General features: G+C 38.5%; 2 protein-coding genes across 4 annotated transcripts in view; one reads left to right on the top strand and one right to left on the bottom strand.

The window, feature by feature from the left end:
- Nucleotides 1–408: 408 nt before the first annotated feature.
- Nucleotides 409–2937, bottom strand: timcc (TIM double twin CX3C motif chaperone). The gene is made up of 3 exons (XM_088356048.1): nt 2667–2937; nt 2455–2595; nt 409–1124 (listed from the first exon to the last, which is right to left on the bottom strand). Exons 1-3 carry the CDS (start codon nt 2751–2753, stop codon nt 936–938), a joined length of 417 nt encoding a protein of 138 aa, XP_088212174.1. The 5' UTR covers nt 2754–2937; the 3' UTR covers nt 409–935.
- Nucleotides 2938–3280: 343 nt separating this feature from the next.
- pcyox1 (prenylcysteine oxidase 1) overlaps nt 3281–17592 on the top strand; it is a 16862-nt gene continuing 2550 nt past the window's right edge. The window contains exons 1-8 of one of the 3 annotated variants that reach the window (XM_088320221.1): nt 3281–3354; nt 3565–3696; nt 5726–5932; nt 7441–7615; nt 7684–7895; nt 10820–10972; nt 13021–13428; nt 13532–13655. In XM_088320221.1, coding sequence (XP_088176347.1) covers nt 3591–3696; nt 5726–5932; nt 7441–7615; nt 7684–7895; nt 10820–10972; nt 13021–13428; nt 13532–13545 — 1275 coding nt within the window. In that variant the 5' untranslated portion in view covers nt 3281–3354; nt 3565–3590 and the 3' untranslated portion in view covers nt 13546–13655. Of the gene's footprint in view, nt 3355–3564; nt 3697–5725; nt 5933–7440; nt 7616–7683; nt 7896–10819; nt 10973–13020; nt 14593–17592 lie in introns of those variants that run through there. The other 2 variants (XM_088320220.1, XM_088320219.1) reach the window with 2 other exon arrangements.

The following is a 17592-nucleotide window of genomic DNA, read 5'->3' as shown; positions in this document are numbered from 1 at the left end:
GAGGTCTAAATATAGTAGAAGCTAGAGCTCTTGTTGGTGATAGGAATGAATGGAGAGGGTTTGTGAAAGGATAGTGGGATGTTTGGACGCGTTATAAGGGATGGGCAGGGAACCCGTATGATGCGGCAAGGGTAAACCAGTGAAAGCTGTCGGGCCCTGCTGTTGAATAGAAGAGTTTGTTGTCACGCTGTCCCGAGAGACATGGCCGCTTTCTTGTGTCCCGTTTCATCTGGAGGGACGAAAGCATGGCCAACTTGGGTGCCGAGGTGCTTAACTTGTTTGGGCTGGCCATGGTCCACAGAATTTTGGGTGTGTCTTTTGCTACTTTTTCCCTTTTTATATTCTTTTTTTGTATGTGTTTGTCTGTCGGTCGTCGCTCTCGAGGGATATGACCAGGGTAGATAGATACTCATTATTTAGACACTATTTAATGTATAGATAGATACTCATTATTTAGACACTATTCAATGTTTGACAGAAGCATGATTCCCACAAGTATAAAACGTAAAGTCATTGGCTTGTACACGAATCGCTGCACGGCATAGTTGAATGACTGCATTTTAGGGCTGCAAGATTTTTGGGAAAAAACCTTATTGCGATTTTTCAGACCACTATTGCAATTTCAATCCAATTTGGGTATTTTCTTTAAACATTGCATTTTCTGCGCTAGGTTTTTTTGTGAGTATTGGTTGCATGTCTTAAACTTAGGTGAACACCAACTGTGACAATTCTGGGTGGCCAAACACTCCATTAATTAAGTAACAGAAGGTAACTGTAAATTCTTGAAAAAAAAAAAACGCACTGTCCTGCGATCACACTACATCACATTGCAATATAAATTAGATTTCGGGTAATCGTGCAGCCCTACTGCTTTCACTGCTTTTTTATAGTCACAAGTCCATGTGCTCTCAGAACAATTGTAATTGTCTTTTGCATCATTGGGCTATAGAGTCCAGGTTATCTTGAATCCTTCGGGTCATGCTGGGGATCAGGTTCATGTGGTCGTCCACGCAACTGCCCACACATCGCTCCATTAGGGACCGGACAGCAGGCTCTTTTGCACCCGAGTCAAACAGATCCTTTGCTTTGTCGTTACAATGCATCGTGCATCTTGACAGCCGGTCCTGATGGAGAAGGGTGAAAATTATGTTTGTGGAACTGATCTACAGAAAACCGGAAATTCCAGAGTACAGATTGCACCCGATTAAAAGTCTCATATGCTAGTTTGAGGATGAAACTCGAGTTGGTTTTGTACAAGCCACACCAAATTTTAACCCACAGGCTCATATAGCCTTAAAAATGAACTAATTTACGCCAATTTCTTATATGTAAAAATAAAATGAGCGGGGAAAGGTCTAGTACAGAAAAGTAACAAATTTTGCTGTGATTAAGACTATAGATCCGTGGGAAGGGCCCGGCGTGAGTTTGAATAACTGATTCATATGACCTAATTGAGGCAGCCATACTGGATGGGCGTAAAATTACCTTATTATTATTGGGATTTACATTTGAAATATGGCAGTAGTTAAACGTTACGTCAAAAAATGTTTACAGATGTATAGACAGGAGAAACGAAGAGCGTTTGGTGCACAGGTTGGGGTTTAAATAAAGCGATCTCAAGACTTCAGGCGGCAACGACATACTATCACCGGCAAGGCATTTTTGGCTTGCCTGGGCTATCCTCGGGAGTCTCAATGCAATAATTCAGAGCCCATCACTGGATGAGGGACTACTCTTTTTGGCCAGGCTTTCAGGGACATCTTTCTTTGAGCTCATTTTGGCCAGAAAACGGCGCAATATATTCGCCTACGGTTTATGGTGCACGCCCATTGCAAGTGAGGTTCTCACTCTGGAGTCAAATCAAACCACATCTGGTGGACCCATCTAACATGACAGACTGTTTGTATTTGGGAGTACGCTAGACGTCACATGGAAACTATCAATGATGCTGTATTCCAGATGAGTGGGGGTTCTCCCATCAGGAAAATATCACTGAAATGACACTCGAGGGGAGCTGTCCTAGTGGCTAATGTACCCCAACTTCATCGATTGCATCAATTTGACGTCACTCGACATAATGGCGATGTCCACAGTGAATGGTAAAACATTATTCACACGATTACAGTGTGCGCTATAGACCTTTGCTGAGATTTTTCCTCCACAATTTGAGCGTTTGCGAGCAAGCAGTGTATTCTAATGAATAAAGAACGACTTTTCTCAATCGACTATTCGTTTGCATTTGCTTGGAATGCTTCGAGGTCGGATCTTGTACCATCAGAGTGAGAAAACCCGACATCCCACGTTTCTGGAATGCAGCATAAGCCGCATGTATTGTAAGCCGCACTGTTTGAAATGTAGAAAGAAAAGTGGCAGCTCTTAGTCTGGAATTTACGGTGGGCCACATGTGCTAAACACAAACCCAGATGATAAACAAAAGCAAGTTTTGTCACCCACCTGAAACTTCTCCAACTCGCCTGTGACAAATCCTTGGGCTTTGGCTAGAGGAGTGTGACACCTGTCGATGCACTGGTGCACCTGAGCCATGGAGTCCGTGGGTCTTTCACAGCATTCCGCACTGCACCTGAACATGCGTGCCTACCAACACAAACAAACTCATTTTGATAATCGTACATGCATGAACAAGTGTGCACGACCTGAAGCCCTACCTGCATTTTGCGGATGTGATCCCTTTCAAGGGTTTGGACCATTTCCTCTACCACTGCCTGAACGCGTGTTTGGTGAGCCTCCGCCATTTCTACTCAATATTTGGGTTATATAAATAATTGTATTCTGCAATGCAAGATAGACGCAAAGTAGGCGGGAACAATCCAATATTGATTACTATTTAACTTATATTAGGCACTAAGGTCACCTCCATTCAAGCATGGTTTGCGAGCGGGGAGTTACGTCATTTCCGGATGGTTTCCGCTACCGGTTTTACTAATGACCACCTTTTCCGGCTTGAGAACTTGTTGCGTTTCAAAAGAAAACAAAACACATTTATGATAAAAAAATGTCTCGTATTAACGAACAGAAGAGTAAGAAACAGACATTTTGGAGTGCGTACCCTAACCAAAACAAATCAGAATCAGTGGCTTTAAAAATAAAAGTTAAATGTCTTACTTCTACGTTTGAAAATCATTTTCTCCCAGCAATTTAAATTATAAATCTCTATCATGCAATGTCACATGTTTTTAAAATGTCATAAGTGCTTCATTGGCGTCTTAGTTTATAAAAACGCTTGTACTACTTTTTTATTTTGAAAGCACGAGAAAACGTAATCCGGAACGCTGTTTCGACTAAACTCAGGTTTATGTTTCAAACTAAGTGTCGTGTTTTTATAAATTCCTCCAGGTAAGTAAACACACATTTTAAAAGATTGTGTTATTTTTAAATGTAAGAGTAACGAAATTAAAACTAATGACAAAATAGTTCAGGCTTGTAGTATTATTTTTCGTCTCTGTACGAACTCTGGCGAAAGACTACGAGCCATGACAGATAAGACATTGAATGCATTCATGGATTCAATTTGATAAAAGTATGTTTTTGCTTTTGTTCTTTCAGACGTACTTGGACGACTTAATTGCACAATGATAGTCAGTACACTGAGAGCCTTCCTCCTCCTAGAGATCCTCCATTCGTCTGAAAGATGTTTTGCTTCCACTTCAGAGCTCCAGCGGCCACCCACAAATATTGGTGAGGTTTTACTCATTTAAACTCTAGATCTGTACATTTTGATCTTCTTTTTGTTCACATTACACGGGAATTCACAAGGAACTTAATTGGCTGCTCACCTTTTTTTGCATTGTTACTACGTAAATAAAAAAACAACACACAGTAATGGAGTTGAAATATTTTTCTTGCGTTTGTGAAGTTGTATGTGTTGAAGACATTATACTATAGCAGTGTTTTTCAACCAGAGTGCAGGGGCACACTAGTGTGCCGTGAGAAATTGTCTAGTGTGCCGCTGGAATTTGCCCAATTTCCCAAAAAATCAGGCCATTATTCAGTATTTTTGCTATCTTCAGACAGGAACTGTAACAGTCATCCTTATCAGTAGGTGGCAGTAGATTTTTGTATACTTTTTATATACCAATTCTCTTCTCATGAGGTAGCAAAGTACATTTAATAACTTAATTCTTTTAACAAAGATGTTTTAGATTGCACTGTAAAAAATATAAACATAAAGCACATCATTCTTCTTTATTTTAATCATTATTTTCTTCTTTTTATATACTAATAATCTGCTTATGAGGTAGTACAGTGAAATATTTGACATAACTTGATTTTCAAACATTTTCGACGCACGGTGTGCCTCAGAACTTTTTTATAAATAAAAGTGTACCTTGGTTCAAAAAGGGTTGAAAAACACTGTACTGTAGAATACAATACTTTGGAATACAAGCTTAAAGTTCGATGAAGAAAATTTCATTTCAGAAAGATTAAAACATTTGTAATTTTATATATTTTTAGAATACAAGGTTCAAGTCGGACAAAGAAAATACAACATTTTAGAAAGATTCAAACATGATTTGTAATCATATATATTTTTTTAATACAAGGTTCTAGTTGGACAGGAAAAAATAAAACATTTCATAAAGATAAAACCATGTTTTTGAGAATGAAGTAGCTTATTTTCTTGAACGAATAATAGAGTAAGTCTTACATTTTTCTAGAAATAATGTGTATGTTTCTGTCAAATGCAAATTAACCAGATTAAAGTTAGACCTATTTCACATTAAAGTTAAGAATTAGATTTGGAAATGCAGGACTCTCTCAGAAAGTTACAATATTGTAATAAAGTTTATTATTTTCTGAAATGCAATAAAAAAAGAGTAATTTATTCTGCTTTTATTATTTATCAACAGAAATATTGCGAGTCTTTTATTATTTTAATATTGCTGATTATGGCATACACTCAAATATCCCATCTCAAAATATTAGAATATTGTAAAAAGGTATACTACTAGGCTATTAAACTAATCAACAATATTAAAAGACTGGCAATATTTCAGTGGATTTGTAATAATTCCTGAATCTGACATTTTTGTTTTATTTAATTGCATGATAGAAAATAAATGTTCAAAATTATATAAGTCTAATTTTGTCTGTGATTATGTTAAATCACATGGTGTGTGGAGAATTTACAATCCTATAATCCTTATTATATGACTTCATATTAAGTGTTTCTTTTTTATTTGAATAAGTTGTGATTTGTTTTACATACATTTCCTTGTTATAATAACTTGTTACATGATTTGATTATTGTAAAAAGTGTTTGTACTGTCAAGAGGACAGGACCAGGATAAGATCTGGCTTTTTGCCGTGAGCTCTTTTTTTCCTTTTGATTTTTCAATCGTTTATCAAAGTGGTTGATTTTGAATTTATTTTAACCTTGCATTGTTTGTAAACAAAATACGAATGTGAATCGATCAAATAACTTTATCATAATAGAATTCTGAGACTGTCCGGTACTATTGTTACTATCTTAAAGTTATTGATTATATGTAAAGCTGTAATCATGCACATGAGATCAAAATGTACATGCTCTCTCCAACACAGCATCAAAAACAAGCTCTCCTAATTGTGCTGGTATTTTTTTGTGATCACTGATCAATAACTGTCTATTTCAATACTTTAGTCCCCAAGCTAGTCATAGATTGTTCCATATGGGCCCTCACAAATTGCACTGTTAATAATGCTTGGACGACTGCATCCTGTGCAGCTGTAGTGGGAGCAGGCATCGGCGGCACTGCCGCAGCGTTTTACCTGAGGCAGGAATTTGGACCCACAGTTAAGATCGACGTGTTCGAACCCGGCGACGTGGGCGGGCGCCTGGCAACGGTGCGGATGGCAAATCAGGAATATGAGACGGGAGGCATGGTGATCCATCCACTCAACCTTCACATGAAGCACTTTGTTGACAGATTAGGTAATTGTGTTGACACACTCGGGGGCTTTTATTCTTTTTTTTCCTAACCTGCAGATTTCTTCTTGGCTCTGGGAATCACTATTGGACCAGCATTTTCAGAGCAGAGTCTCAGATCCAGAACATAAGGAATTATCAAATAAGAAAGACGAGAGGGCACAAATCCATGCAAACCTTTGTATGTTGTCATGCTACAAAACGTTAAAATAACACATTAAAATGAAAGGGAGCCAGTGCAGGTCAGCTAAAATTAGGGTAATATGATAAAACATTATTGAATCGCTGCAACATTTTGCACCAGCTGCAAACTCTTGATGGTAGACCAGAGAGCAATACATTACAGTAAATGAGAAGAGAAGTAACAAATGCATGAATTATAATCCAACCATCAGATTGGGAGAGTTTTGGGCAAATATTTGCAATGTAGCAAAAATGGGAGAAAGCTATCCTCGAAATATTCTTATTGTGTACAGTAATATCGCACTAAAATGTGGTTTACAGGGTTTTGCTATTTCTCAGATTTTAATAGTGTATTGCGATCTGCATTTTGATTGGCTAAACATTCTGCCTGCTTATTATTATTTAACAATACAATAGTTTTTCGTTAGAAACACGTATAAAAAAAATTATACAGTACTTTTATTTGTTAATCAAATGCTCGAGCCTGCGAAAATGATTTGTTCTTTGGTTTGAGTGTATAATAGAGTATTAGTTGTATAATAATTGTAAGCAAATAAATGTTTTCTTTTACAGATTTCACCAAACACGGCTTCCTTTAGGAATGTAACCCTTTTAATAAATGAGGGATTTTCCTCATGTTGAAGTTTTAGAGTTTTTCCTTGCCCTCGTGTAGGTTTTAGATCAGGGGATGGTGTAATAATAGTCTGTGGTTTGCGATAATCTGTGGTCTGTGCAGCCCTTTGCGACTCTTTGTGATTAAGGGCTATACAAATAAACATGACTTGACTTGACTTAACTGAAACAACATATTATCTGCAACATCAGTGGAATGATTAAAATCTAGATTTAAGATACACTTATATACGACAGCTTATACTTGTGTTTTCTTGTCCTTACAAGTGAAGGACAAGCCTGCGTGTTTCCGGGTCCTGTGTTCTGAGCCATCGTATTTGCTCCTGGACCTAATGCATGCCATCATCTTAAACCTGCTGTATCAGTCAAGATTTTGAGACAGGAAGCTTGTCGTTGGTTATTACTTACTTATAGTTACTGTTAATGTTGGCTGTGTATCTTCTAGTATTGCCCTTGCAACATCCATTGTAGCCTGGTCATCCTGGAAGAGGGATGGGCAAACCCTTCTCAAGTTTTTTCAAATTTCCTTTATGCCTAAGTTTTTCCTTGCCCTCATGTAGGTTTCAGATCAGGGGATGTTGTAATTGTAGCCTGTGCAGCCCTTTCAGACGTTTTGTGATTAAGAGCTATACAAATACTTGTGACTTAACTTGACTTCAAGCCAGGCAACAGAAATAACTCAGTACATTTATTTAAAGGTATCGCCACTCGCCGAGAGATCCCTTCGAAGAAGGCAGTCTTCGACGGCAACCATCTCACTTTTGAAGAGAGCGATTGGTTCATCGTCAACTTTTTGCGCATGCTGTGGCGCTACGGGCTCAACTATCTGTTCATGCAGATGTGGGTGGAGAGTGTTATGGATAAGTTCATGAGGTGAGTACTGAGGAAACCAACTCAATATCGTTTAATGTAAAATTTAAAGAGTTTCCTTCTGTTGTTAGGATCTACCAGTACCAGCAGTACGGTTACTCTTTCACCAGCGTGGAAAGGCTGCTGCACGCCATGGGTGGAGATGACTTCCTCAGTTTGATGAATCACTCGCTGGAAGAAACCATGAGGGCAGAAGGATTCACACAGGTCTTCCTCAATGACGTGGTGGCTCCCCTCACACGCCAGACCTACGGGCAAAGCGTCCGCCTAAACGGCCTTGCGGGTGCGCTATTTCCCCATTTACTATGCACTTGCAAAACCAATCTTTTTTTATTAAATTCTTGGTCACTGGGTATACAAACACCAAATTATTTCCCTTTGGAAAACAATATCAAAGGGACATTTTGTACTATTTTGTGCCTCTTAGTGGTTAAAAAATACTTTTATTCAGTGAAAAAATCATTTTAATACTGGGCAAAAATACATGAACTATCATACCCATTAAGTCGCCGCTATGTTTGTTCGGCATCCTGCCTTAGTTGTACTCTTTGGCATTGGCCCTCGCTCGTAACAGATAACACAGTTCCATTTAGCATTCAAATATAACACGTTTATTACAAGAATTAGCAAAAAGCAACAGTAACTCGACATAACCAAAAAGGGTAAATGAAGGAATCGACCCGCTGCAGTGGGTGGCTCCCCACAAATGAGACACCTGAACATGCTATTGTAAGAAAAAGATAACAAATAACCTTGTGCGGCACATTATAAATGGCACAGTAATGTTTAAAGTCCAATCAGGTGGGTGGAACAAGTAACAGGTAAATTACACCAAGCATTCTGGGGTTTAAAGGACATTCATTTTCTTTACATAGTTAAGGAAACTGGTCCATCTTGTATATCATACATATTAACAGAGTCCTTATGTGTAAATCTATTTTTTATTAACAATTTTTCTATTTAATCCACATCGTGTGAGATAGAGAGGCTGGCAATTTCCATTTTAGTAAGATCAAGTGTAATGCTGATAAGGTGATGAAGGCGATGATGGCTTTTGGTAGTTTTAATGCAGATGTTCCAAATAATGCTATCATACGTTCTGGTTTGACTGATGAGGCTCACACTTTTGAAATAGTTTGAAAAATCTCCTTCTAGAAGTTTTACAGAGACAGGAGAGACATGGGCGTGTGCTGGGTATTGATAACACCGTGCACAGTTTGTGTTAACATCCTCAAAGACTTTGGACATCCTTATTTTAGTCCAGTAATCCTTGTGAAAAATTTTGGTCTGAATGAGGCAATTTCCCGCACATATTGAGGTACAGTATGTGCTCTCTTAAGTACAGCCTGCTACAGTAGACCATGTATTTCTTGGCCTGTTTCCTGCTCCCATAGTGTTTTAGTCTTCGTTATTAAGGGCCCAGTCAGGTCGCATATCTGACTATAAACAACCGAAAGACTGGCTTTAAGTAAAGGAAGATGCACTCTATAGCAGTATCTTCTGGAAGAATATTTTGACTTCTCTTGAACAGTGGTACGGACACCTGGGGGAGACAAAGGACTTACATTGAACACGTTGCAGTCGGTAATATAACCTGAGCAAATCCCCCTTCACACCGAACCAACACATTCGGCATCACATGTACACCATCCAAAACACATAAATAAATGATGAAGTAAATAAATAAAATGAGGCAAGGCGAGATAATTAAATATACAGGTTTAGAAATAATGATAAAGTATAAATCAAATAAAAATAACAGTGATAATTAAATAAAATAGTAATGATAATGATAAGACTAAAAATGGGAAAGTGGCAGTTCAAAGTACTGGATCATCTATAGCAGGGGTCTTAAACTCACAGCCCAAGGGCCATTTGTGGCCGTCATGATTATAGTTTGCAGCCCCCAACTTAATAAGAAAGTTAAAGGGGCAGTGTGTGTTATATGAGCTTTGAAGCGACCGAAAACGAGTGCTAACCATCACAAGTAAAATGGAAAATTCTTGAAACTAAAGTGACTATAAGGCCTTTTTTTTTGCCCAGTCTTTCGCCAGGTTTCTATTTTTTTCCGGTACCCGTAGCAGCGTGATGGAGGACAAATTGTCCTGGACGATGATGTAGTATTTTGAATAATTGTACATCTATATGATAGTTCATGTTGGTTTGTTGGAACCCTTAACCACGAGGGTTGTAGTGGCACCATTTCCTGTGGTGTGTTGTGGGCAAGTACAGCCTGGTGGCACCCATCCCTCTCCAGGCCAAAACATGTTTCCAGCCAGTCTCGAACCAGGCACCTTTTGCCTGATAGGCGAATGTGCTAACCACTGCACTACGGAGACAAGATAATTCATGTATATTTGCTAATTCTTGAAGTCAATATTCTTTTTTGATGAATAACTTTTTTTACCACTAGGAGGCACTGAACAAACACTTTTGCTTTAAGTGCAGCCCTAGCTAATTATTGATTCAAATTACAAATTGTTTTATCTTCAAATTAATTCTTAATGTGTTTTTTTTAATCTTATTTTGTGTGTGTATATATATATAATATACATATATAAATTTTAATAGTGGAACGTTTTTATCCTGTTCTTTTTGTGGAAATCGCCGATTTGGCCCAACCTCACGGAGACCCTAGCGCCGTCAGCCCCCACGTAATTGACTTTGAGGCCCCTTATCTATGTCAGACTGCAGAGTGTCTGAGTAATAGAAATGTTTGCGAGGTCTCGTGGAAGGTCTGTCAGGAACCTTTAAGGAAGAATCAATTTTTCTCAAGCTTCACATTTTGCAATATTTCCTGAATCCATCTGTTGTGTGTCGGAGGGGACGCATATGTCCACTTAAGGAAGATGAGCATCCCCTTAGTAAGGTAGTAATGGAGATGAAACTTCCTGGAAGTCTAGATTGGAACGGTGGTGGTGTAACTCCAAAAAGGGCAATGAGTGGTTCGGGGTTTATTGGTAAGCCAAGGACTTTACTTAATGTTTTGAAAATTGCAACCCAAAAGTAATTACGGTAAGCTTGGGACAAGACCTAAACATATCTAAGTAATTCACCGGTGACTGTTTACATATGTTACAATAGTCTAGTTTGTCCGGGAAATATTTTGCCAGTATCGCATTGATGAGATGGCTTCTGTGCAGAATCTTACAAAATCATCGGTCCTATTTTTTTCCTGTATTAAAACTTTTGTTCTGGCCCTACCAGGGGCCGTGTCACTGGCGTGGGCCGACTCAGGGCTGTGGGCGGTGGACGGAGGAAACAAAAGAGTTTGCTCCGGGCTTCTTTACCACAGCAAGAGTGAACTCATCCCAGCCAGAGTGACAAACATTTCCTTCAAAGTCCATCCATCCAAGACAGGTAAACCTTATTGTTTAGTATTTTGACTGTTGCCTAAGCAATAACTGCTTTTCAGTGATTCTTTTACCACATAGGAGAGTGTTTTACTACATTGTTTTTTAGCCAGTGTGCCAAAGCACACTAATTTGTGGTGAGATCTGGTCTAGTGTGCCACCGGAAATTCCTTTAATTTTATCTTTGCAAAAAAGCATGCCGTTGTTCAGTTATTTTTCTTTCTTCCAGTAATCAACTTCAGTGGCAGCAGATAGCAATTAATTTAAATATGAAGTAAGTCTTCATTTACGGTAAGGGTTAGGCTCCAAAAAGAACCTGTGATAGACAAAATCTGTGGAGGAGAAAGTTACCTTTTTTACGATCATACCTAAGACTTAAAACATTGGTACCCATTGTCTCCCTGCTTGGCGCTCAGCATTAGGGGTTGGAATTTGGGGGTTTGGTCACCTAATGAATCCCAACGAGATGTTGCAACACATCAGTTGGATTGAGCGAGGCGGCTGGGAATCCCTTCTTCTCTATCCATTTCCCAGAAAGAGTCAAAAAATGTGAATGTGTTCTTGACTCTAGCCACCTCCCACTTGGGGGGGATATGGCTTCGTAAAGTAGCGAGACCATCAATAGAAAACTGTTTTAGCGAGGGATTACTGTACTAACGATTATCTTCTCATGTAGTAGTACAGGGTAATATTTTTCATAACTTATTTTGCTTGATGAAGCATTTCCACTGCAAAAATAAAGAAATCAAGTAAATAGATCACTTTTGCTAATATTTTGACTGGTTTTATTTTTTTATTTTAGTTTACTTAAAACGATTAAGTAGAACCTAGTGAATTATTTTTTCCATTTCAAGGATTCAATTGTTTGTTTGTTTGTAAATGATTCAAATTGAATCTTTTCTTCCGGCGCCGTCACGAATGGCAGCCACTCCAGCAGCTCCCGTGTTATTTTCGATTGTTCTCGATTGTTCTCAGCTCAGGGATGCTGCTGGAAATGTGAATTTCCCTTCGGGGATGAACAAAGTATCTATCTATCTATCTATCTATCTATTATTTAATTCAAATTTCAATTGCAAGAATTGTCAAGTCATGTTTATTTGTATAGCCCTTAATCACGAAGAGTCTCAAAGGGCTGCACAGACCACATATTGCAAACCACAGAGATCGAGCTGCAAAGATAGTAAGGTTAAAAATATTGCACACAATGTTGCTGTTTTATTATTTTCCCTGGAAAAAGAAGATGGGTGTGGTGGAAAAAGATTATATATGCTCTTTGAACTCAGTTGGGCATTGATAAAGCCCCAGTGTGTAATATTTGACCACTAGATGGCTGTGTATTGTCTAATGCGAGTGAAACCTAATACAACAGAGCATAGCGTGGCAGCAAATTGCCAACAACATGGCGGCGACCTTAGGTTGATATTCCTCTATGTAAATGAAGTTCAAATATCTCGACCTATGATTTTTTTTAACATTGGTATGATTGTTCAGGTATTTTTGCCGAGTTCTCAAAGCAATGTTTTTTTTTTTTTTTTACTGAATAAAAGTTTTTGGTCTTACTAGGAGGCACTAAATATTATACACTGTCTTTTTAACTTATACTTAATGGGAAATATATTTTATTTCATCTTTTTAAGGACACCATAAACGTCATTCCCCACTTTTAAGGGGAGGAAAACGGTAGTGTAACAAGTAAAGCAGTAGTGTTGGTAAGTACGTCATTGATAACAACATGGTAAAACTGCAATGAGATTAGACAGGGCACTCAAGAGCAAACATGTATTAAAGACTTTTAAAACTGTTAGGATAACTAAGACAAATATTGTAGTCATTGTAGTCCTTAGTGACTAGTCTAAGTTATAATAGTAGTGCAATGAAATCAATTGTGTATCGTAAAAAGGGTGCAATGAAAAGCAGTGCAATAAAATTTAGCAGCACCAAAAAAATTCCCCAAAAAGTCGCAAGATATATACTTTTCACAGTTTTGCGCACTCGTTTACCATGGTGATTGGAAACTGTATTTGTATCGATTTGTAACCTATTTTTTGTTTGCAGGCCCCCCCACCGGCTTCTACGAAGTCAATTACGTCGGAGAAACCGGCTCAGGGCACGCTATGTATGACATTGTCGTCATAGCAACCCCGCTTCACCAGGGCAAGTCGGATATCTCCTTCTCAGGTCTTTCCCCGCCGATCTTGTCGCAGTTCCCCGGCATCTACCACAGAGTCTTCTCCATTCTGGTCCACGGCGTGCTCAACACGTCATACCTCGGAGTCACGGGGCCAGCTTCAGAGTTCACCGTGTCAGAAGTCCTCACCGCAGAGTCCAAAGACAACATCATGTACAGTTTAAGTTCGGTCGACCCGATCCATATCCCGCCCGACTACAGCCGAGCTCCTGCTAGTGGCAGGAAAGTGTGGAGAGTTTTTTCTCCCCGGGTGCTAGAGCAAAAAGACCTCCAAGGTTTGTTCCTCTCTTGGGATTCCGTCTCGCAGACGGCGTGGTTGGCCTACCCGGTTTACCGCCCCCCGCAACGCCAATCCCCGCCCTTTATCCTCCACAACAGACTCTATTACCTGAGCGCCGTGGAGTGGGCGGCCAGTTCCATGGAGATGAGCGCCATCTCGGCCAGGAACGCGGCCCTGCTGGCGCACCACCGCTGGCACCAGCAAACAGGTCAGATCGACCAGGAAGATCTGCACACGCGATTGAGAGGGGAGCTCTGACGCGATCGGGTTTGGCTCAAAAATGTCATTTCAGGTATTTGGGTGCTTTCAGGGTTAGACTATTTTCTACCATGTGATGCAGGGGTCCTCAAACCTTTTCCTGTGAGGGCCACATAACGTTTTCCTTCGTTTATAGCAGAAAAATGTGTGACAATGCAGGAGGATCTAAATGTAAAAATGTATTGTTTTCCAAAAAGCCAAATAACACTAGAACAGAAATCTAAAATAAATAACACTATTAATGAAATAAATAATAACCAACTAACCGTCTCTCGATCCTTCACAGTATAAAATTTGCAAAATAAATAATGACACTATTTATGAAATAAATAACAATCAAATATGATTATGTGTCTTCTACACAGAAAAAATTGTCATGGAACATAAACTTTCTGTCTTAACAGTTCCATGTTCAGCTTAGTTGTCAGAGCACTGGATTACTAGTGGTATAGATAACAGTCACCAGGTTTTTTTTTGTACCACTATGAGGCACTAAATATTACACACTGTCCTGTTAACGATTATTGCACTGTAACTAAACCCCTCTCCTCCTTTCGTTGACGTTTTTCGGACTTTTGAAAAGTCTTAAGGAATTTTGCTGTAATTTTACCTCCAGGATTGCATCAGCCCCTTACATTTTTTGTTGTGTAACGATGGGACGTTTACGAGTTTTTTTTTACAGGTAATTAAGCGACAAGTATGTAGAAGTAACTAAAGGTCGTCCTTTTCTCTGTAGGAACTGGCTTAACCTCATCGTGGTGAGTCAAACTTTAGTGACTCATTCCCATTCACGTAGCAAAGCACGTGTACGTTATCCGGGTTTTGGTTTGTCGCCAAATGGCATACTTTGTCTTGGTTGTCATTGAAAAAGACAGAAAAGATTAATTATAACTTATTTTCCGGACTGTAAGGCTCTAAATCAGAAATTCCAAAGTGTGCCTTATAAACCGGAAATACCGTATTTTCTGGACTATATGTCGCAGTTTTTTTCATAGTTTGTCCTGGGTTGAGACTCTTCCTCGGGTGCGACATTTAATGTGTATGTTTTTTTACTTCTCAATTATGCATGTTTTGGCTGCTGCGGCTTGTATTCCGGAGTGACTTATAGTCCAGAAAATACAGTATGGTAAATTAACAATGCAAACCTGTCAACCGCAGCCAATTGTTCCCCTTATTAATGATTGCAATTCCACTTATTAAGCGCTAATTAATGATACAAACAGCGTGGCACCTATTTACAAGACGGACTATGTTGAATTTGGTGACAATATTAGCAATCTACGATGACAATGTCGTTGACTACCAGCAACCGAGACGATCCGGATTAGAGCCGAAACGAAAATAGAATACAATAGTATATAATTGTCTTTATTGTCATTGATATCAACGTCATGAAACATTGTATGCAACAAGACTAGACAAGACACTCCGGGGTAAATAGTGTAATAAAGTCTTTGAAGAGAAATCAAGATGAGAGACTTTTGGGGCGGCAGTAATTCAGGAAGTAAAGCGCTCGTGTCGGGATCAAGAAGTCGCATGTTCGATTCCCAGCCCCCCCAAGTCATATGTTGAGGTGTACTTAGGCATGACGCTGAATCTAATGCCCCTGATTAGCAAGTAGTTGCCTTGCTTGGCTGACACTGCTATTGGCGTTTGAATAGTGTGAAGCACATTGTAAAGCACTTTGGGAGGTCTTCATTGACCTGAAAAGCGCTACATAAAAGCAAACCATTGACATTTAAGGATAACTAGGCAAAAAAATAATTACAGCGTAGTGCTTGGAAAACTTTCTGTAAAATAATAATGCAATGAAAAAGAATAGTGCAATGAAAATAAGTGCAATAACATTTAACAGCACCAATTTGAAAACCCAATATAATTCGCAAGGTATATATATTCACAGTTTCGTTGCTACGGTATATATATTTTCCGGTTTCAATTAGCAACAAAAAAGAGTTTAAACTTGAAATTTCCAAGATATGTTTTCACAGTTTTGTGCGTTTAGGATGGTGATGTCCCTGGGGAAGAAGCTGTCTCTTGTCCTTGTCCTATTTAGTCGTGAAACCAGGGTTCCCAATATCTATGTTATTTTTTAAAGAAAGCAATCTTCACTCACTGTAATTTCATGTACCTTATATGAAAAAATATCTCAAAAAGCAATATTTTGAGGGTGCACCTTATAGTTTGGAAAATACAGTTTGTGTACGTGTGTGTGTACGTGTGTGTGTACGTGTGTGTGTACGTGTGTGTGTGTGTGTGTGTGTGTGTGTGTGTGTGTGTGTGTGTGTGTGTATCTTATATAAATTGAGTTTTTTTGTCTTGTTTTTGTTGTAGGTTTTGATCTATATTGTACAATTGATATACAAAACTCCTACCGAGGGCTGCTTTCATTATTATCCACACAGCTCACATTTTTTGGGGTGTGAGAATGCAGCCTTAAGTTTTTTTGGGGTGTAAAATAATGTTCTACTATCAATTCATAACATGATTTTTGACAAGAGATCGCAGGTTGGATTCCCGGCTCCTGCGTGTTATATGTCGAAGTGTCCTTGGGCAAGATACTGAATCCCTAATGCCCCCAATAAGCAGGTTGGCGCCTTGCATGGCTGCATGGCCGCTATTGGTGTGTGAGTGTGTGTGTGAATGGGTAAGTGTGAAGCACATTGTAAAGCGCTTTGGGAGGTCTTCATTGACTTGAAAAGCGCTATATAAATGCAGACCATTTACCATTTAACTGTTATCCTAAAGATGCTACTACAGTGTCTCTTTATGTTTTTGACACTATGTAGTACTGATTTCCAGGTACTGGTATTGTATTTAGACGATAGTATCGGCTTCTCTTATGGTTGTTTTACGCTCAGGAACTACAAACTTCAAGAATATAAAATCCCCCTTAATCAAAAGTAGTATGAAGAAAATATGCTCTATAGCTCTTTCTTTACATGTTTTACTTTTTGGGGGTCTATGTTATATTCATCAAAACTATTTGTGGCTTTACCACTTATCCCTGCCTACTAAAGAATTAATGGTGTTGTATGAGTTTGGGGACAAATACGTTTTATCAATGACATTGTGTAAACAATGCAATATTTGTTTTTAAAGGAACAGTGTATTATTTGACCACCAGGCATGGCTGTATTGTTTCGTGCTACAAAGCATGGAAGATTACAAACTACGGAGACTCAAAGTAAACACTAATATTCCCCTTTTTTAATTAAATGTGATTATCTATATCTTTTAAGTGGAAGTCAGGCCAAATAGTTCTTAAAGTAACAGTGTGTATTATTTGACCACTAGATGCTGCTGTGCATACTCAACCCAAAACGAGGGTTTAAAAGCAAAAGAAACAATTAGAACTATGGAGACTCAAGCAGTATGATGACTAATATGTCAGCTCAAATTTCTCAACCTCTGTGTATTTCTAAAAAAAAACACTTTTATATGATAGTACATTTATCTGTGCTTGTTTTCTAAATCAATTCTCTTTTTTATTAATAAATTAATGTTTTTTTTGTTTTTTTTTTCAACAAGTAGGTACTCAATGATACACACTGTCCCTTTCACGAGTTTTCAAGTAAGATAACTGATGTTAGTTGAAATACACTACTATGGCCCATCTTTTGGGGAGGAAAAAAATATCAATTATTATAGGCATGACATAGTATGATTTTGTCCTAAATATATATTTAAAAGAAAAATGCAGTATTCCGATACCATAAGGTGTACCTAAAAAACACAAATTGGCCAGAAATTTGAAGGTCCATCTCATAATCCAGTGTGCCTTATTTTTTAGCGCAATATATGCTGGATAAGATTAGAAATACATATAGTATTTATACTATACGTGTGTTACTGGACCTTTTAAATAAACAAAGTCCGATTCATCGTTGGATACACCAAA

The sequence above is a fragment of the Urocampus carinirostris genome, chromosome 16, assembly GCF_059441175.1.
Source record: "Urocampus carinirostris isolate Australia breed hairy pipefish chromosome 16, RoL_Ucar_1.0, whole genome shotgun sequence".
Taxonomy (NCBI): Eukaryota; Metazoa; Chordata; class Actinopteri; order Syngnathiformes; family Syngnathidae; genus Urocampus; species Urocampus carinirostris.
Note: the sequence above shows the minus strand (reverse complement) of the source record. Positions and strands in the feature narration are given on the sequence as shown.